We start from the raw sequence: 22,348 nt of genomic DNA on the forward strand, positions 1-22,348 counted from the left end.
TGGTAAGATATGGAAAGACAATGGTGGGCTTTGTTACAGAATATTTTCAGATGTCTCTGTGCACACTAAATAAGAACGTATTCCAGTCTTGGGGTGCCAGAGTGGCTCAGTCAGTTGCATGTCCGACAACTGACTTCGGCTCAGGTCATGATCTCATGGTTTATGAGTTCAAGCCCCACACCGGGCTCTGTGCTGACAGCACGGAGCCTGCTTAGGATTTCAGTCTCAATTATTTCAGGTTTACATGATGTGGTCCCAGCTGACCTAAGAATCACCTTATTGGACCCCCTCAGGAAAGTAATGCCTGTGTACCTTTGGAACTGGCTAGATATCGGTTTTTGTGGCAGATTATTCACTCAAAAAATGTAACTCCACATTGAACATATATGTATTAAATGCTATGAAATCCTGGGGTGCTTGGGTGGCTCAGCTAGTTGAATGTCCAACTTCGGCTCAGGTCATGATCTCATGGTTTGTGAGCTCGAGCCCCACATAGGGCTTGCTGCTGTCAGCACAGAACCCGCTTCAGATCTTCTGCCCACCCCCGGCCCCTTCCTCGTTGGTTCTCTCTCAAAATAAATAAACTTCTTTAAAAAATGTTATGAAATCCTATATTTAGAATATAACTTCATTATCACAGCTGTGGAACAAAATATGCATTTTAAAAAGTTTTATTTATTGAAAAGGTAGTACATCCACATAGCACGATTTTCAAAAATTATGAAAGGACATACACAGTTGTCTCCCTCCCAACTCCATTCCCCCAGCCACCCATTTCCCCTTCCCTTTCCCAGAGGTAATAGGGTTCCCAGCTTCTCATGTATCTTCCCAGAGATAGTTTATGCATATATGCTCAATTATGTACTTGCCATTTGTTCTTTTTATGTATGAATGGTAGCATATTATATTCACTGTCTTGCACCCTGCTTTTTGCACCTAATGATGTATGTTGGAGATCTTCCACATCACTGCCCAAATGATGCCCAGGTTCTCTTTCTACATTTATTCATTTTGTCTACCTGGGAGTTTGTTATATAAGCATGCTGAGATTCCAGGATCCAGACCCGTCATCTGGACAGCTTCCAACCTCTTGTTTTCACAAACAGTGCACCAGCGAGTATCTGTTGTGTTCATCATTTTGTACATGCATGAGTATATACATTCCTAGAAGTGGAACTGCTGGCTCAAAGCCATTGCATTTGTGGTTTTCATTACTTTGGAATCATTTTTGTTTGAATAAGAGTTTCTCCTGGACGTGCTGTGTGATAAGAAGCCAGGGCCACGTTCTAGGCAGGTAAGAGTTTTTCTTACAATTGGGATGATTTTTTTTTTCTCCATTTGCTATTTCTTTTAGAGTTGATTTCTCCAGTCAGTAAACAGGTGCAGCTGAAGGGTTCTTCACAAGGAACACTCCCTTCTCTTGCCCCAGCCCCTGCCAAGTGCTCCTCTCAGGAGTACAGACTACTTTCTACAAATATGGCTTGTCTGAGCGATTCCTTGTCGAGGCCTCTGTCTCTCCTCAGACCCCAAGTGGGTCTAGGAAACATCCTATCTCCCACCTGCCCATGCCCTCTGCTACTCTTGTGGATGTATGTGGTCTTACACTCAGAGTATATCCTAAACCTCAACTAAGAGTCCTTCCCAGTGCTGTCTCACATCTGCAGCCTTGAGTGTTCTCTCTAAAATCTGCTGCACCACCGCTTGCTTCCCTCTGCCTCTGGCAGCACTCCCATCAAGGTTTTAGCTATCTCCTCATTTTGTTAGATACAGAGATTATACTTCTGCTTTTTATCCTGGTAGTTTCTGGGTGAAGAATGAGATGAAAAAAAGAGAGGCTGGCTTTATTCCCCATATTTAAACCAGAAGTCCAAACATACTTTTAAAATGTTAACTAAATTGACAAAAACTTCCTTCAGTGAACATTAACATTTAACAGGCACCACTGATATACTCTCTAATGTGTAATGAGCTTTGACTTCCGGCTGTGGCCTTTTCCGTGGGCTTTCTTTCCCGTATGTGTTCTCTGATGTACGATAAGGTTTGATTTTTGGGTAAAGGCTTTCCCACATTCTGTACACTTGTAGGGTTTCTCTCCAGTATGAGTTCGCTGGTGTACAGTGAATGTGGATTTTTCTCTGAAGGCTTTGCCACACTCAGAACATGCATAGGGTTTCTCTCCTGTGTGTGTTCGCTGATGTATTATGAGCTGTGACTTTTGACTAAAAGCTTTCCAACATACGGGACATTCGTAAGGTTTCTCTCCTGTATGAATTCTCTGATGTATAATGAGCTTGGACTTTTCTCGGAAGGCTTTGCCACATTCATTACATTTATATGGTTTTTCTTCTGTATGAGTTCTTTGATGTATAATGAGGTATGATTTCTGGGAAAATGCTTTTTCACATTCACTGCATTCATAGGGCTTCTCTCCTGTGTGACCCCTCTGGTGTAGCATAAGATAGGATTTCTGAGAGAATGCTTTCTCACATTCATTACATTCAAAAGGTTTCTCTCCTGAATGGGTTCTCTGATGTACACCAAGGTTTGATTTTTGGGTGAAGGTTTTCCCACACACATCACACTCATAGGGTTTTTCTCCTGTATGAGTTCTCTGATGCACGATGAGGGTTGACTTCTCATTGAAAGACTTCCCACATTCAGTACATTTATGAGGTTTCTCTCCTGTATGAGTTCTTTGATGTATAATGAGAGTTGATTTATCACTGAAAGTTTTCTTACACTCATTACATTCATGTGGTTTCTTTCCTGTATGAGTACTATGATGTATAATTAGATCAAGCTTCTGTATGAAAGACTCCCCACATTTAGTGCATTCATAAGTTTTCTCTCCTGTATGGGTTTTCTGATGGACAATGAGGTTTGACTTCTGTGTGAAGGCTTTTCCACATTCGTTACATTCATAAGGCTTCTCTCCTGTATGAGTCCTGTAATGTATGATGACAGTTGACTTTTCTCTGAAGGCTTTTCCACATTCTGGACACTCAAAGGGTCGCTCTCCTGTATGACTTCTCAAATGTATAATGAGCTGAGATTTTTGGCTAAAGGCTTTTCCACATTCAGTACATCCAAAGGGTTTCTCTCCTGTATGAGTTCTCCAATGTACAATGAGGTGTGACTTCTTGCTGAATGTTTTCCTACATGCAGTGCATTCAAAGGGTTTCTCTCCATTTTTAATTCTCTCTTGTAGACTAAGACCTTTCTTTCGCCTCAGGGCCTTCCCACATTCTTTATATCCATGGGGTTTTACTCCAGGAGTTGTTTTCTCATACTCAGTGTGGAAGAATAATTTTGCACATCCATTATCATGTTTCTTTCCTACAGAACTTCTGGTAAATAGGTCTAAATTATCTACCATATTATTTCCAAATGACTCATGTTTATGGGATCTTTGTATTGAAGCCACAAAGTTTGTACTAAGATGAAGTACATTTCCAAATTCATTATAGTCAGGGCCAGTCCTGGTGATAATTGTTGTCTTGTCAGGGAATCCAATTTGCATCAACAAATACCTATCTTGGTCATCCTGGTGCTGTCTCTCAATCTGTTCATCAACTTGATAGGCTTCTAGAAGGAAGTACAATAAACCATTTTTGTAACTTAACATTATGTAATGGAACTTCTTTAAAAATCCCCTACCAGGGGCGCCTGGGTGGCGCAGTCGGTTAAGCGTCCGACTTCAGCCAGGTCACGATCTCGCGGTCTGTGAGTTCGAGCCCCGCGTCAGGCTCTGGGCTGATGGCTCAGAGCCTGGAGCCTGTTTCCGATTCTGTGTCTCCCTCTCTCTCTGCCCCTCCCCCGTTCATGCTCTGTCTCTCTCTGTCCCAAAAATAAATAAAAAACGTTGAAAAAAAAAATCCCCTACCATATAAAAGCCAATACTATTTTTGTTTGGGTGCAAAAACGGGATTTTATTAAAGCATGGGGAGAGCTGGTATAATTATCTCATTTTATGAGTTCCTAGAGAGAATTTTGATGGTCAAATCCTGTTCTTTTACTAAACTCCCACCTCCTAGTCTTTTTGTTACCAAAAACAATCTTACCTTGATATCTCAATCTTTCTTACCTCTACTTTTACATCATCTCTGATTTCCATCAATTCTGGGGACTTTATCACCCTTCATTTATCATATGAACTCTTAACTGTACCGACTTACACTATTTCTAACTAGGTAGAAATACAACAGTGTGATTAGTGGACTCAAATTTTACAATCCTGAATCCACATTCTTAGTGAATAGGATAAAGATCTAGAAAGATTAGCCTTACAAAAACAAAGATCACCTTAAAGATCTCTGCCCAATCTGGAGTCATCCAAGCTTGCAGTTTGTCAACACCACCTTCTGCTCCTATCTACATTCTTTTCACTAAAAACCCTTCCTCATGTTCTATCACTCACATAGCCCAGTCTTCCATATTTTGCTATGATCAGAATATCGATAACTTTCAAGGAGCAATTCAGTCTTTTCACAAAAGCTTACTCTGATCTTCCTATATAATTTTTGTTAATTTCTAAAGTAGTCATCTGTACCACTCATTTAGACAGTTAAAGTTGCAAAGCCTTGCCTTAAATATACCATGTTTCACCAATTGCAAGATGCATATTATTTCACATTTTAACATCTCTGAATCCAGATGTACCTTATAATCAATGACATCTCATAAATTAATTGGTGGCAATTTTTCTTAGTGGTATGTATTAAATTTAATTGGATCTTGGGGCACCTGGGTGGCTCAGTCAGTTGAGTGGCTGGCCAACCCTTGATGTGGGCTCAGGTCATGATCCCAGGGTTGTGGGATCAAGCCTCGTGTTGGGCTCTGCACTGAGCATGGAGCCCACTCAAGATTCTCTCCCTCCCTCTGCCCCTCTCCCTCACTCACACTCTCTAAAATTAAATTTAAAAAAATCAACTGGATCTTGAAGTCAATAAAATATGCTAAATACTTTTTGCATACATACTGAATTTTAATCATTTTTGTAGTTTAATTTTTTCCTACCTTCTCCTAAAATTCTGTATGAAAATTATCAAATGTACAAAAAAGATGAAAGAGTAAAAAAAGACTCATTACCATTTAGATTTAACAATGATAACACTTACAATAGTAATATTGAAGTTTAAAATGGATCATGTTCCTATGACATCCTTAATTATATTAGCAAAGCACTAGTTCTTAACCAGGCATGAACATCAGAATCACAGGAAAAGCTTTTACAAAATACATCTGATGGGACCCAAGCTCCACCAAGCATCTACTGAATCTGGACCTCATTAGGTGGTAAGAAGCAGCATAGTTAGGGTCTTAAGCTCTCTAGCCCAGGATCAAATCCTGGCTCAACCATTCACTTGCTCTGTGACCTGAGCAACTTACCTAATCTATTTGTATTTTATTTCCCATCTGGAAACAGGAGTTGTAATAGTGCTTACTCAAATGTTGATAGGATTAACCTGCTTATAACAGGGCATGCATGGCACATAGGAAGTACTTTCAACTGTTTGCTAGAACAACTGATGCTACTACTACAATAACAACTACTATTATGATTAAGAGCCACTATACTCCTATAAGAAGAAATAAGCAATATGTCAATATATTCAACATGTTCTTGACCATTAAGTGAAAAAAAGGTGAATAAAACTGTACATAATAGGCTACCATTTTTCTAAAGAAAGAAATATATAAATATATATTTATATGGGCTCATCATATAAACAATGGAAGACTATACCTTTAAATTTTAATAAATGATTACTTCTAGGAAAAAGGAAGGAAGAGAATGAGATGGAGGGAAAGCAGCTGAACTTCTTTAAATATACCTTGTTTTCTAGATTTGACTTTGGAACCAAGGCAATATTTTATATAATCATAAGCAAAACTGAATTTAAAAGGCTTCCATAATAGTAATTATACCCTCATCTGTATTTCCAAACAACCATGCTGAAAAGTCTTGATTCTTAATGGCACCAACATGATTACCTCAATTAATTGAAACCACTATAATAGACATTTAGCAGTTTCAGAATAATACTAACAATATTACCATCAGATGTTAAGATTAACAAAGTAAAAACCTTTAAGCAGAGAATTTGATTTGGAAATACCAATTTGAACAGATGATATACTTTCTCTTTAAAATCTTTTTTTTTAAAACATAGTTCCTAGCTTTGTCAATAAAAAGGCCTAGAAACAATTCCATAATGTCTAAATTGTGGTCTGAAAACACTATTTACCCCTAAAAAACCAGGGATCCTTAGAGAAATGGCTGATTCCAGGCCGGAGATGGAAAATATATAAAATGAGCTTGGAACATCTTGTAACAGAAAGCAAGGAAGCAAAGACTCAGGAGCCAACTTGAAAGGGTTTCCACTGGCCAGAGACAGGGCAGTTTGATTCACAGTAAGAATAAGGCAGTGGATTAAAAAATAAAATATGGATCCTCAAAAAGGACATATTAGTCACCTTTTGAATGATTCTACAAAACCAACTCCTTATTTTTTAAAACTGGTAAATATATGGAAAAACATATGCAACTCATATGGAACTCATGGAACTAACATGTAACCAAATAATAGATGAAGGGCAATCCTCTTTATAGAAATATTCCAGCTAATCAACAAAGAAGGAATGATAGAATATCACCACTTTGCAAACATTAATGAATTAATAGATCTGAGCAATAATCACCGATAACGCATCATTACAATAGACAACCATGCCTCCTGATGGAAGGATGTTATACCAGCTAGGAAGTAAACTTGCTAAAAGAAAACATAAAACCCTGAATCTGATCAAATTTCAAAATCTAACCACCAATTTACAAGAAAAACAAGGGACAGAGGAGTATGTTAAATACCACCATAGGGGACTTAGCAAAGTCCAGAATGTGGGAAACTAAAAGACAACCAGTTACTTTATAAAAATAAAAGAGGAGGGGCGCCTGAGGTGGCTCAATTGGTTAAGCATCCAACTCTTGGTTTTGGCTCAAGTCATGATCTCATGGTTCATGGGATCAAGCCTCACATCATGCTGTGCGCTGATAGCACAGAGCCTGCTCGGGATTCATTCATATTCTTTCTTTCTCAGTTCACACTGTACTTTCCCTGTTTCAGACCTAGAATCAGCAGCTTCTCCAAGGATGTTCGATTCCTTTTTAGTGGGGAATGGTACTGAGAAATCAGAATCTAGGTGCTGGGTGTGCTTATAGCTACTTGGATTCTTGTTTCTTATAACCTACAAATGATTCCTGTCCATCTTTTTTTCCCTTTTATTTCTTTAAAGTTTACTTATTTACTTTTGAGGTATAGAAGAGATAGTGCGCCACATTTTGTATGGTTCCATTTATATGAAATTTCCAGAATAGGAAAAACCATAGAGGCAGAAAGTAGATCAGTAAGTGCCAGGGGCTGGGGGAAGGAAGAAATGGAGACTGACTGATAAGGGGTAAGGGTTTCTTTTTGGGGTGATGATAATGTTCTAGAATTAGATAGTGGTGATAGTCTCATAACTGGGTGAATATCCTAAAAATCACTGAATCTGCAGACTTCAAAAGAGTGAATTTTATGGTCTGTGCATTATATCTCAATAAAGCTATTTTTTAAAAAAGATAATCAAGATTTTCTAGGAGAGCAAATGTGATAGGAATATCTAAAATGAATGGAATCAGGTAATCCAATATGGAATTAGAGCCTTTGTTCCTAGGCCTGTGACTAATGTGGGTCCGGCTTTAGATAAGGCAGCAAGGGAAATGAGAATGGGAGAAGTGGCAGGGCTTAGGGGCAGGGCCATGCAGCTAAGACACTTCCATGCCGGGAAAAGGAGCTGTGCAGAAATCTGTGGGTGAGCACCAACTTAAGGGGAGTGGTCTGATGAGTATGGGACAGGGGTGAGGATGTCAGTCTTATGTCTGAGATATTCATGTCCCTAACTAACAACATCAAATGGTCACAACCTTTCTCAAGACATTCCTGAAAGCCCTTTCAGAGGTCCTTACTCCTGGGTGACAAGGTGGCACTTAGTGTCACCATCGTCTGAGTCAATCCCGCTTACCTGGAAAGTCCCAAATTGAGATTTTTGTCTCTGCCAGGCATGGCTCTTCTACCTCCAATTTGAGGATGAGGTCTGGTTTGGTAACCTGCTGCCCTGCTAATGAGAAATGACAGTGACACCTCCTTGGTCTTCAGAGCCTCTGAGAAAGAAGAAGGTGGAGTGTGGGGCAGCACAAGAGACCTATCAATTGACATAATGGTCAAGTCAAACCACTTCACCTGGGTTTTGAGTTCACAAACACCCTGTCAGGAAAGCAAAGGGGGGAAAAGGAACTTTGATCCCCAGAATTCAATGTCAAACTTTTCAAGCAGTTCAGAGGTCTTACAAGATTTCAAAATTGAGAAAGGATACATCCTCTGTCAGAGACAATCACAAACAGCAAAGTTACCTGAGGAAGCCATTCTTACCCACAGAGACCAGGTTGCTATAGGTCTCTAGCATCACTTCTCTGTACAGAGACTTCTGTGAAGGGTTCAGGTACTGCCACTCCTCGTGGGTGAAATCCACAGCCACATCCTCAAATGTCACGAGTCCCTGTAATTGTACATTCCTTTTATTCTAAAATAGTGACCACCGGGTGAGGAGGATGAAAGGAACTTCTGATTGGGTTCCCAGTTCATGATGATGACTTAATACAAGAGGCCTACATTGTTGGAAAATCACAAATCATGGTAGAAAAACTACTCCATCAAATATATGGAATATTCTCTAAGTATATAGAATATACAAAAGAGAATGTGGTATTCGCACAAGGATAGACAAATAGTCCAGTAGAACTAAAAATAGAATCCAGGGGCACCTGGGTGGCTCAGTCGGTTAAGCGTCCAACTTTGGCTCAGGTCATGATCTCATGGTTCTTGAGTTCGAGCCCGATTCAAGTTCTATGCTGACAGCTCAGAGCCTGGAACCTGCTTCAGGTTCTTTGTCTCCTCTCTCTCTGTCCGCCCCCCTCCAAAATAAATAAACATTAAAGAATTTTTAAAGAATCCAAATGTGTATGGATACCTGAGTTATGAAAAAGTTGGCCCTACAGAGCAGTGGGGAGAGGATGAGCTTTTCAAATAAATGTGGATGGATTACTGGATTATCTACATGGGGGGAAAAAAACCACACTTAGCCACTAACTCACTATACACAAAAATCAACTACAGATAAATTGTAAATCTAATGTGAAAGATAATACAATAAGGTGGCTAGAAAACAATAAAGGAAAATGTTTTCATAGTCCTGGGGTAGGGAAAGAATTCTAAAACAAGATGTGAAAAGAGCTACTCATAAAGAAAAGCCTTTAAAATGTTACAAGATTAATAGCACCGCAGTCAGGGAAATACAAATCAAAACCACAATGAGATATCACCTCACGCCTGTCAGAATGGCTAAAATTAACAACACAAGAAACAACAGGTGTTGGCAAGGATATGGGGCAAGGGTGGTAGGAATGTAAACTGGTGCAGCCACTCTGGAAAACAGTAGGGAGGGTCCTCAAAAAGCTAAAAATAGAACTACTCTATGATCCAGCAATTGCACTACTAGGTATTTACCCAAACAATACAAAAATACTAACTGGAAAGGGATACATGCACCTCAATGTTTATACCAGGATTATTTACAATAGCCAAATTATGGAAAGAGCCCAAATGTCCACTGACTCATGAATGGATAAGGAAGAAGTGGTATATATATATGACAGAATATCACTCAGCCATAAAAAAGGATGAAATCTTGTCATTTACAACATGGATGGAACTAGAATTATGCTAAGTGAAATAAGTCAGAGAAAGATAAATACCATATGATTTTACTCATACATGGAATTTAGAAAACAAAATGAATGAGGAAAGGAGAAAACAAAAGAGGGAAAGAGGCAAGCCAAGAAAGACTTTTGACTATAGAGACCAAACTGACGGTTATCAGAGGGGAGGTGGGTGCAGGGATGGATGAAATGGGTGATGGGGATTTAAGGAGTGCACTTGTGATGAGCACTGGATGTTGTATCTAAGTGTTGAATCACTAAATTGTACACCTGAAACTAATATTACACTGTATGTTACCTAACTGGAATTTACATTTTAAAAAGGTACAGGGCACCTGGGTGGCTCAGTTGGTTAAGCATCCGACTTTGATTCAAGTCATGATCTCATGGTTTGTGGGTTCGAGCCCTGCATCGGGCTCTGTGCTGATATCTCAGAACCTGGAGCCTGTTTCAGATTCTGTCTCCCTCTCTCTCTGCCCCTCCCCTGCTTGCACTCTCTCTCTCAAAAATAAAGAAACATTAAAAAAAATGTTTTTTAAGTACAAAAGTAAAAAGGCAAGCTTTAAATGGGAAGACCATCTGCTACACTCAAAAGTGATAAAGGGGGCGCCTGGGTGGCTCAGTCAGTTAAGCATCCGACTTCAGCTTAGGTCATGATCTCACGGTTCATGAGTTTGAGCCCCACGTCGGGCTCTGTGCTGACAGCTCAGAGCCTGGAGCCCACTTGGATTCTATGTCTCCCCCTCCCTCTCTGTCCCTCCCACACTCTCTGTCTCTCACTCAAAAATAAATAAACATTAAAAAGTGATAAAGGGATCTTATCTGGAACATAACAAAAGTCCTACAAATCAATAAGAAACACACAACACAAAAAACCAGAGAAGAGATGTGAATATGTACTTCACTAAAAAGAAAACCTCAATGACCTATGAACATAAGAAAACGTACTCAACCCCATTAGCACTCAGGCAACCACTTAAATGTACTCAATGCAATTAGCATCCACATAAATGATGTTTTAAGCCATGCTGAGACACTACTATGCCCCCACTAGAAAGGTTATAATTAGGGGCACCTGGGTGGCTCAGTCAGTTAAGCGTCCGACTTCGGCTCAGGTCATGATCTCGCGGTTTGTGAGTTCAAGCCCTGTGTCGGGCTCTGTGCTGACCGCTCAGAGCCTGGAGCCTATTTCAGATTCTGTGTCTCCCTCTCTCTCTCTAGACCCTCCCCCATCCATGCTCTGTCTCTCTCTGTCTCAAAAATAAATAAACGTTAAAAAAAAAATTTTTTTTTAAAAAGAAAGGTTATAATTAAGCAGACTAAAATATTGTAAGATTGTGTTGAAATGAGAACTCTCACATACTTAGTAGGAATATAAACTGGCAGAGTTGCTTGGGGAAACAGTTTGACACTGTTTACTAAAGTTAACGATTTCCATATGTTATGACCCAGCAATAGAATTTACTTCTAGGTACACGGCTTAAAGAAATTCATGCACATATGCTCTAGAAAACAAGTACAGGGATGTTCACACAAGCACTACTTCTAAAACGAAAACTGTGGAAAAAAATCAAATGTCCCTCAATACACAACGGGTAAATTGTGGCACAGTCACTTAACGGGATCCTGGGTGGTAATGAAAATAAATGAACTACAACTACACATCCAACACAGATGAATCTTGCAGATGTACTGATGAACAAAAGAATCCAGACACAAGAGTACATGCTGCATGATTCTATTTAAAAATAGTAAGAGAACATGGGGCGCCTGGGTGGCGCAGTCGGTTAAGCGTCCGACTTCAGCCAGGTCACGATCTCGCGGTCCGTGAGTTCGAGCCCCGCGTCAGGCTCTGGGCTGATGGCTCGGAGCCTGGAGCCTGTTTCCGATTCTGTGTCTCCCTCTCTCTCTGCCCCTCCCCCGTTCATGCTCTGTCTCTCTCTGTCCCAAAAATAAATAAAAAACGTTGAAAAAAAAATTAAAAAAAAAAAATAAATAAAAATAAAAATAAAAATAGTAAGAGAACAGGCAGGGCCAATCCATGATGCTAAAAATCAGGAGTGACTGATTATCTTTGTGGGTGGTACTGATTGGGAGAAGGCATGAGTGTGGATTGAGGTCCTCGTTATGTTCTAATCTTGACCTGGAGGGTGACTACACGGTGTGTTCACTTTGTGTAATGCATCAAGTTGTTCACATATAAACTGCATTTCACATATAATTAAATGTACTTTATCTCTTTATACTTAAACATTATTTTTGACAAAAGTGCAAAGGTAGGGGCGTCTGGGTGGCTCAGTCAGTTGAGTGTCCAACTCCTGATTTCGGCTCAGGTCATGATCGCACAGTTTGAGGGTTTGAGCCCTTCCCTGGATTCCATGCTGACAGTGCAGAGCCTATTTAGGATCCTCTCTCTCCCTCTCTCCCTGCCCCTCCCCAGTTCCCGTTCTCCCTCTCTCTCAAAAATAAATAAATAAACTTTAGAAAAAGTGCAAAGGCAATTCAATGGAAAATGGGAGTTCCCATTTCAACAAATGGTGCTGGAACAATTGGATATAAATACGCAGAAAAAACCTCCAGTAAGTACCTCCAATTATATATAAAACTTAGACTCAAAATAGATCACAGACCTAATGCAAAATCTAAACCCATAAAATTTCGAGAAGAAAATATAGGAGAAAACCTTTTTAACATTAGGGTAGCCAAATATTTCTTAGGTGGGACAGTAAAATTCAAAGACACTGTTAAGAGAAGAAAAAGCCACAGAATGAAACAAAATATTTACAAATCACATTCTGGCCAAAAAAAAAAAAAAAAAAAAGTTATATTGAGAATACATAAAGAACTCTCAAAACTAAAAAAACGCAAAAGATATTAAGCCAAAACAGATATGCAAATTACAAATAAGTACATATAAAGATACTTAACATCAGGAAACTGCAAAATAAAACCACAATGAGAGAGGAGTTCAAGATGGCCCTGTGGGAAGACCATGAAATCACCTCCTCCCATGGACACAACAAACTTCCAGCTATATGTGGAATAATTTTCCTCTAAAAAGGACCTGAGAACTAGATGAACAGCACATCCATAACAAAAGACAAGGAGACACACTGAGAAGGGCAGGAGAGGCAATGACAGAGCCTTGCCTGGGAACCCACCCACCCCAGACGTGGTGACCCCACAATCAGAAGGGATCCCAAAAATATGGAACTCTACTCAAAGAGTAAAGGGATTGTGCCCCACTTCAGCAACCCCCAACCCTGGGGGCCAGCATCAGAAAAATAAGACCCCAACATGTCTAGTTTTGAAAAACAATGGGGATTAAGATCAGGCGAATCACAGAACTACAGGGAACATATAGATCCCACTCAAAGCAGCTGTCACAGAGGCAGGAACTTATAAGGACTTTATCTGGGGATGGAAGCACTGGACAATGGCATTTTAGCAATCTCATCCTAATCTGATGGTGATGAAACCAACAGGCATCATTTTTGGTGCTTACTAGCACCAGAGGCCATGCTCTGCCCACCCCATGCCATAACTGGGCTGGATTAGCACCCCACGCACCCTGCATAGTGCCCAACCCACAACAGGGCTGGGCTAGCACCCCAAGCACCATGCAACCTTCGCAGAGACCAAGCCACAGGAATGACAGGTGAAGCATCCCAAGCCCCATTCTCCCTGCTCAGTGGCCAAGATGCAAACAGGCCAGGTCAGTGACCCATCCCCACCTTCCCACATAGTGGCTAAGCTGTGAATGGATAGGGTGAGTGCCATGAGCCCTGCCCTCCCCATGCAGAGACCAAGCCACAATGGATGGGCTAACAGCTTGAATCCCACTCTCCCCATGAAGCAGTCCAGTCACAACAAAGCCAGGCAAGTGCCCTGAGTCCTGACCTCCCCACACAGCAGCTATGGCCGACCCTATCAGAGCCAGCATGCACATGCAGCCCACACAAGAGACACCCACAGAGTGCCAGACTCTGGTGGCCAAGGGAGAATTCTGGGCCACATGGAACATTTCCTACACAAGACTGCTCCTTCAAGACTGAGGGGAGTAGCTGTTTTACCTAGTATATACAGACAAACGCAGAGAGACATGCAAAACGAGGAGACAGAGGAATATGTTCCAAACCAAAGAAGAAGGCAAATCCTCAGAAAAAGACCTTAATGAAATAGAGATTAGCAACCTACCCAATAAAGAATTCTAAGTGATGGTCGTAAAGATACTCACTGATCTCAGGAGAAGAATGGATGAACACAGTAAGAACTTCAACAAAAAGAAAAAAATATATATAAGTACCAAACAGAAGTTATAACTAAACTGAAAAATACACTAGAGGGGTTCAAAAGTTGAATGAATGAAATGGAAGCACAAATCAGAGGACCATAAGACAAAGCAATGGAAAACAGTCAGAAAGAGCAGCAAGGTAAAAAAAGAACTAAAAGTAAGGATATCTTAAAGGACCACAGGCACAACATTAAGCAGAATAATATTTGCATTGTAAGAGTTCCAGAAGGAGAAGAGAAAAAGGATCGTAAAATTTCTTGAAGAAATACTGGCTGAAAACTTCCCTAACCTGGGGAAGGATACAGACATTCAAGTTCAAGAAGCCCAGAGAGTTCAAATTAAGATGAACCCAAAGAAAAACACACCAGGACACATTATAATTATAATGGTAGAAGCTAAGGATAGTGAGAAAATATTTTTTTTAGGTTTATTTATTTAGAGAGAGAGAGAGTGCATGCGTGTGCACGAGCCAGGAAGGGGCAGAGAGAGAAGGAGAAAGAGAGAATCCCAAGCAGGCTCTACACTGTCAGCACAGAGCCCGATGTGGGGCTCAAACCCACAAACCATGAGATCATGACCCAAGCCGAAACAAGAGTCAAAGACTCAACCGACTGAGCCACCCAGGCACCCCAAGGATAACAAGAAAATCTTAAAAGCAGTAAGAGAAAAGCAACAATACTATGTACAAAGGAGACCCCATAAGGTTTTTAGACTTTTCAGCAGAAACTTTGCAAACCAAAAAGGAGTAGGGTGACATATTTAAAGTACTAAAAGGGGAAAAAGTGCCAACCAGGAATTCTCTACCCATCAAGGTTATCATTCAGAATTGAAGGAGAGATTAAGAGTTTTCCAGATAAGCAAAATCTAAGAGTTCATCACCACTAAACTGGCCTTACAAGAAATGTTAAAGGGACTTCTCTAAGCTAAGAAGAAAAGGCACTAATTAATTTTAAAATACATACGAAAGTGAAAATAGAAAAGGTAGGTAAAAATGAAAGGTAGTAGATCAACCACTTATAAAGCAAGTATGAAGGGTAAAAGACAGAAGTAGTAAAATTAATTGAAAATAAAACAGTTAAGGGATACATAAAATAAAAAGTAAACTGTATCATCAAAAATCTAAAATGTAGGAGGGAGGAGTAAAAATTTAAAGCTTTGGAATGTGTTCAAAATTAATTTACTGTCAATTCAAAAATGAGTTACATACATGTTATATGTGAACCGAACAGTAACCACAAAGAAAAAAATTACAGTAAATACACAGAAAGGAATCTAAACATAACACTATAGAAGACAAACCAGAAGGGAAGAAAGAGAAGAAGAAACAGAGAGGAACTACAACAGCCAGAAAACAACAAAATGGCAATAAGTACGTATCTATCAATAATTAAATGTAAATGGACTAAATGCTCCAATCAAAAAACAAAGGGTGGATGGATGGGAAAAAAGCCCTTTTATAGGCTACGCACAAGAGACTCACTTCAAACCTAAGGACACACACAGACTAAAAGTAGAGGGGCACCTGGGTGGCTCAGTTGGTTAAGCTTCAGACTTCGGCCCAAGTCATGATCTCGCAGTTCATGAGTTCAAGCCCCGTGTGAGGCTCCGTACTGACAACTCAGAGCCTGGAGCCTGCTTCAGATTCTATGTATCCCCCTCTCTCTCTGCCCCTACCCTGTTCGTGCTCGCTTGCTCTCTCTCTCTCTCAAAAATAAACATTAAAATTAAAAAAAAAAGAAAGTAAAGGGATAGAAAAGGATATATCATGTAAGTGGAAATGAAAAGAGAGCTGGGATAGGAATACTTGTATCAGAAAAATTAGACTTTAAAACAAAGACCATAACAAAAGACAAAGAAGGGTACTACATAATGATAAAGGGGTTGATCTAACAAGATGATATGACATTTGTAAATATGTATGAACTGAATATAGGAGCACCTAAATATATAAAGCAAATATTAACAGCAATAAAGAAATAAATAGACAGCAATACAATAATAGTAGGGGATTTTAACACCTCACTTAAATCAATGGATAGATCATCCAGACAAAAAAATCAAAAAGAAAACATTGGCCTTAAACAACACACTAGACCAGAGGGACCTAATAGATATATACAGAACACCCCATCCAAAAACAGGAGATGGGACGCCTGGGTGGCTCAGTTGGTTACGCATCCTACTTCAGCTCAGGTCATAATCTCACAGTTCGTGGTTTCAAGCCCCACGTCAGGCTCTGTGCTGACAGTTCAGAGACTCAAGCCTGCTTCGGATCCATCCTGTGTTCATTCTCTTTCTCTCTCTCTCTCTCTTTCTGTCTCTCTCTCAAAAATAAATAAACATTAAAAAAACAGGAGAATACACATTTTTCTTGAGTGTACAGGGAACATTCTCCAGGATGGACTACGTGTTAGATCACAAAACAAGTCAATACATTTAACAAGACTGAAATCATATCAAGCATCTTTTCCACAACTGTATGAAACTAAAAATTACAAGAAACAACTGGAAAAACACAAACATGGAGACTAAACAACATGCTATTAACCAATGAATGACTCAAAAAGAAATAAAAAGAGGGGCGCCTGGGTGGCGCAGTCGGTTAAGCGTCCGACTTCAGCCAGGTCACGATCTCGCGGTCCGTGAGTTCGAGCCCCGCGTCAGGCTCTGGGCTGATGGCTCGGAGCCTGGAGCCTGTTTCCGATTCTGTGTCTCCCTCTCTCTCTGCCCCTCCCCCGTTCATGCTCTGTCTCTCTCTGTCCCAAAAATAAAAAAATAAAAAATGTTAAAAAAAAAAAAAAAGAAATAAAAAGATAACATGAGACAAATGAAAATGGAAACACAATGTTCCAAAATCTTTGGGACACAGCAAAAGCAGTTCTGAGAGAAGTTCATAGCAATACAGGTCTACCTCAGGAAACAAGAAAAACATCAAATAAACAATCTGTCTTAACACTTAAGGAAATAAAGAAAGAACAAAGCCCAAAGTTAGTATTAGAAAGGAAAGAATAAAGATCAGAATGGAAATAAATGAAATAGACACTAAAAAAAAAAAACAATAGAAAGGATGAATGAAAGTAAGAGATGGTTCTTTGAAAAGGTAAACAAAATGAACAAACTTTTAGCCAGACTCAAGAAAAGAGCGCCCAAATAATAAAATCAGAAACAAATGAGAAACTAAAACTGATACCACAGAAATACAAAGGAAAAGAGAACACAATAAACAGTTATATACTACCAATTAGACAACCTAGAAAAAATGGACAAATTCCTAGAAACATATAATCTTCTAAGACTAAATCATGAAGAAATAGAAAATCTCAATAGACCAATTATTAACAATGAAATTGAATCAGTAATCAAAAACTCCCAATAAACAAAAGTCCAGGTCAAGTTGGCTTCCTCAAATTATTCCAATTCTTGAAGAGGAAGGAACACTTTCAAACTCACTTTACAAGGCCAGCATTACCCTGATACCAAAACCAAAGACACTACAAAAAAATTACAGGCCAATATCCCTGCTGAACATAGATGCAAAAGTCCTCAACTAAATATTAGCAAACCGAATTCAATGTCAATAACATGTAAAGGATCACACCCCATGACCAAGTGGGATTCATTCCAGGCATACAAGAATGGTTCAACATCCAAAAATCAATGAGATACACCAAAAAAAGCATTTGACAAATTTCAACATCCATTTATGATAAAAACCCCCAACAAAGTGGATATGCAGAGAAGGTATCTCAACACAATAAAGGCCATATATGACAAGCCCACACCTAATTTCATACTCAACAGTGAAAAGCTGAAAGCCTTTACTCTAAGATCAGAAACAACCCAAGGATGTCTACTCACCACTTTTATTCAAAAGAATACTGGAAGGCCTAGCCACAGTAATTACACAGAAAAAAAAAAGAAATAAAAGGCATCTAAATAGGAAGAAGTAAAACTGTCACTATTTGTAAATGACATGCTATTACATTAAAAACCCTAAAGACACCACCAAATAACTACTCAAATAAATTCAGTAAAGTTGTAGGACACAAAATTAATAATCAGAAATCTGTTGTGTTTCTATACACTAAAAACAAACTATCAGAAAGCCATATTAAGAAAACCAGATTTACAAGTGCATCAAAAGGAACAAAATACCTAGGAATAAACAAGGTAAGGCCATGGCCAGAGATTTAAGCAAAACAGATATAAGCAACATGCCTGATGGATAATTTAAAGAACAATCAGATGGGGGCACCTGGGTGGCTTGGCTGGTTAGGCGTCTGACTTCAGCTCAGGTCATGATCTCACGGTCTGTGAGTTCGAGCCCCACGTCAGGCTCTGTGCTGACAGCTCAGAGCCTGGAGCCTGTTTCAGATTCTGTGTCTCCCTCTCTCTCTGCCCCTCTCCTGTTCATGCTCTGTCTCTCTCTGTCTCAAAAATAAATAAACGTTAAAAAAAAAAATAAAAAAAATAAAAAGAACAATCATATGGATACTCACTGGGCTTGAGAAAAAAATAGAAGACATCAGTGAGATGCTTACCAAAGAGATAAAAGAGTGAAAAACAAATCAATCAGAGATGAAGAATGCAATAAATGAGATCAGAAACACGCCTGGTGCAATGAACAGCAGGTTAGAAGAAACAGAAAAACAAATTAGTGACCTAGAGGACAAACTAATGGAAAATAAGAGAGCTGAAGAAAAGAAAGAGAAGAATTATGCAACACGAGAAATAGACTTAGGGATCTCGGTGACTCCATCAAACATAACATTCGTATTATAGGAGTCCCAGAAGAGGAAGAAAGAGAAAAGGGGGCAGAAAACTTATTTGAAGAAATAAGAGCCGAAAACTTCCCTAACCTGGGGAAGGAAACAGACATCCAGATCCACAATGAACAGAGATCTCCGATCAAAATCAATAAAGGTGGGCCAACAGCAAGACATATTGTAATTAAATGTGCAAAATATAGTGATGAAGAAAAAAATCTTAAAAGCGGCAAGACAAAGTCTTAAGGGGTGCCTGGCTGGCTCAGTCAGTACAGCATGTGACTCTTGATCTTGGGGTTGTGGGTTTGAGCCCCAGGTTGGGTGTAGAGATTAGTCAAGAAATAAAATCATAAAAAAATAGTCCTTAACTTATAAGGGAAGACCCATAAGGCTACCTGCAGATTTATCAACAGAAACTTGGCAAGCCAGGAGGGAGTGGCATAATATATTCAAATTGCTGAATGGAAAAATCTGTTGCCAAGAATACTCTATCCAGCAAGGCTATCCTTCAGAATAGAGAGAAAAAGAATTTCCTGAACAAACAAAAACTAAAGGAGCATGTGACCACTAAACCAGCCCTGCAAGAAATATTGAGGGGGAGTCTTTGAGTGGAAAGGAGAGACAAAAGTGACAGTACAGGGGTGCCTCGGTGGCTCAGTTAATCATTTGACTTTTTAATGTTTTTATTTATTTTTTAGAAAGACAAATCGTGAGCGGGGGAGGGGCAGAGACAGAGGGAGACACAGAATCCAAAGGAGGCTCCAGGCTCTGAGCTGTCAGCACAGAACCTGACATGGGGCTCAAACTCACGAACCATGAGATCATGACCTGAGCCGAAGTTGGCCGCCTAACTGACTGAGCCACCCAGGCGCCCCAATCATCTGACTCTTGATTTCAGCTCAGGTCATGCATGATCTTGCAGTTCCTGAGATTGAGCCCCATGTCAGGCTCTGCGCTGACAGCACAGAGCCTGCTTTAGATTCTCTCTCTCCCTCTCTGTCTCCCCCTTCCCGGTGCATGCGCTCACTTTCTCTCAAAATAAATTAAAAAAAAAAAAACTTAAAAGGGGTGCCTGGGTGGCTCAGTCAGTTAAGTGTCCAACTTCAGCTCAGGTCATGATCTCACTGTTCATGAGTTTAAGTGCCACGTCTGGCTCTGTGCTGATGGCTCAGAGCTTGGAGCCTGCATCAGATTCTGTGTCTTCCTCTCTCTTTGCCCCTTGCCCACTCACGCGTGGACTCTCTCTCAAAAATAAACAAACATTAACAAAATTAAATAAACAAAAAAATTCAAAAGTGACAGTATAAAGGCAGGAAATACAAAAGCAGTAAAAAATATTTCTGCATATTTCTGCAAAATCAGATCATTTCTGTAAAAATCAGTGAAGGAACTCAGACAAAAAAAGGATATAAAATATAATAACATACCTAAAATTTGGGGAGGAGAAAAGAATGGGTTCAAACTGGAATGACCATCAATATATATTGCTATTTACAGAAGATGTTATACACAAACCTAATGGTGACCATCTATCAAAAACCACTAATAACCATGAAAAGAATAAAAAGAAATCCAAATATATCACTAAAAGACAATGAGCAAAATGGGGGGCCTGGGTGCCTCAGTTGGTTAAGCATCCAACTTCAGCTCAGGTCATGATCTCACGGCTCGTGAGTTTGAGCCCTGCTTTGGGCTCTGTGCTGACAGCTCAGAGCCTGGAGCCCACTTCAGATTCTCTATCTCTCTCTCTGCCCCTCCCCTCCTCACACTCTGTCTCTCTCTCCTTCAAAATAAATAAACATTAAAAACAATTTTAAAGAAAATTAGCAAAACATGAGAGAAAGACAAGAAAGGACCAGAGAAAATCTCCAGAAACAACCACAAAACAAGTAATACAAATAAAATACATATCTACCAATAATTACTCTGAATGTAAATGGACCAGAAGGGAGTGGCATGATATATTCACAGTGCTGAATGGGAAAAATCTGCAGCCAAGAATATACTCTATCCAGCAAAGCTATCATTCAGAACAGAAGGAGAGATAAAGAGTTTTCCAGACAAACAAATATTAAAGAGTTTGTGACCAGTAAACATGCCCTGCAAGAAATACTAAAGGAGACACTTTGAGTGGAATGGAAAGGCCAAAAGTGACAAAGACCAGAAAGGACAGAGAAAATCTCCAGAAATGATGACAAAACAAGAAATAAAATGGCAACAAATACACATCTATTAATAATTGCTCTGAATGTAAATGGACTAAAAACTCCAATCACAAAAATAGGGTGTCAGAATGGATAAAAAAACAAGACCATCTATATGTTGCCTACAAGAGACTCATTTTATTTTTCACTTTTTGAAGATTTTATTTTCTCAGTAATCTCTACATCCAATGTGGGGCTTTAACTCACAACCCCAAGATCAAGAGTCACATGCTCTACCCACTGAGCCATCCAGGCACCCAATACAAGAGACTCATTTTATTTATTTTTTTAATCTTATTTTTGAGAGACAGAAAGACAGAGTGCAAGCAGGGGAGGAACAGAGGGAGAGGGAGACACAGAATCCGAAGCAGGCTCCAGGCTCTGAGCTGTCAGCACAAAGCCCAACATGGGGCTCAAACTCATGAACCGCGAGATCATGACCTGAGCCAAAGTCGGATGCTTAACCAACTGCTTACAGGAATTAATTGATAATACAAAATAGTAGGGAACTTTACCATCCCACTTACATCAAGGGACAGATCATCTAAATGGAAAATAAATAAGGAAACAATGGCTTTGAATGACACACTGGACCAGATGGACTTAATGGATATACTCAGAACATACTATTCTAAAACAGCAGAATACACATTACTTTCAAGGGCACATGGGACATTCTCCAGAATAGATCACATATTAGGTCACAACACAGACCTCAACAAATACAAAAAGACTGAAATCATACCATTCATACTATGTGGTTCTCTGAACCACAACACAATGAAACTTGAAGTTAACCACAAGAAAAAATCTGGAAAGACCATAAATATATGGAGGTTAAACAATATGCTACCAAACAATGAATGGGTCAACAAGAAAATCAAAGAAAAAATTAAAAAATACATAAAACAAATGAAAATTAAAACACACTTCTCCTGGGGCGCCTGGGTGGCGCAGTCGGTTAAGCGTCCGACTTCAGCCAGGTCACGATCTCGCGGTCCGTGAGTTTGAGCCCCGCGTCAGGCTCTGGGCTGATGGCTCAGAGCCTGGAGCCTGTTTCCGCTTCTGTGCCTCCCTCTCTCTCTGCCCCTCCCCCGTTCATGCTCTGTCTCTCTCTGTCCCAAAAATAAATAAAAAACGTTGAAAAAAAAAAATTTAAAAAAAAAAAAAAAAAAAAAAAAAACACACTTCTCCAAAGCCTTTGGGATGCAGCAAAAGCTGTCCTAAGAAGAAAGTATGCAGAAATACAGGCCTACCTCAAGAAGCA

General features: G+C 39.6%; 1 protein-coding gene across 9 annotated transcripts in view; it reads right to left on the reverse strand.

Moving 5' to 3' along the window:
- Nucleotides 1–655: 655 nt before the first annotated feature.
- Nucleotides 656–22,348, reverse strand: part of ZNF182 (zinc finger protein 182) — a 31,265-nt gene continuing 9,572 nt past the window's right edge. For 8 of the 9 annotated variants that reach the window (XM_058712581.1, XM_058712577.1, XM_058712573.1 and 5 more), the window contains 3 exons: nt 8,472–8,598; nt 8,065–8,160; nt 656–3,585 (listed from right to left, as the gene is read on the reverse strand). In XM_058712581.1, coding sequence (XP_058568564.1) covers nt 1,955–3,585; nt 8,065–8,160; nt 8,472–8,598 — 1,854 coding nt within the window. In that variant the 3' untranslated portion in view covers nt 656–1,954. The remainder of the gene's footprint in view (nt 3,586–8,064; nt 8,161–8,471; nt 8,599–22,348) is intronic. The other variant, XM_058712582.1, reaches the window with a different exon arrangement.

This window comes from Neofelis nebulosa, chromosome X (assembly GCF_028018385.1).
Source record: "Neofelis nebulosa isolate mNeoNeb1 chromosome X, mNeoNeb1.pri, whole genome shotgun sequence".
In the NCBI taxonomy this organism is placed as follows: domain Eukaryota; kingdom Metazoa; phylum Chordata; class Mammalia; order Carnivora; family Felidae; genus Neofelis; species Neofelis nebulosa.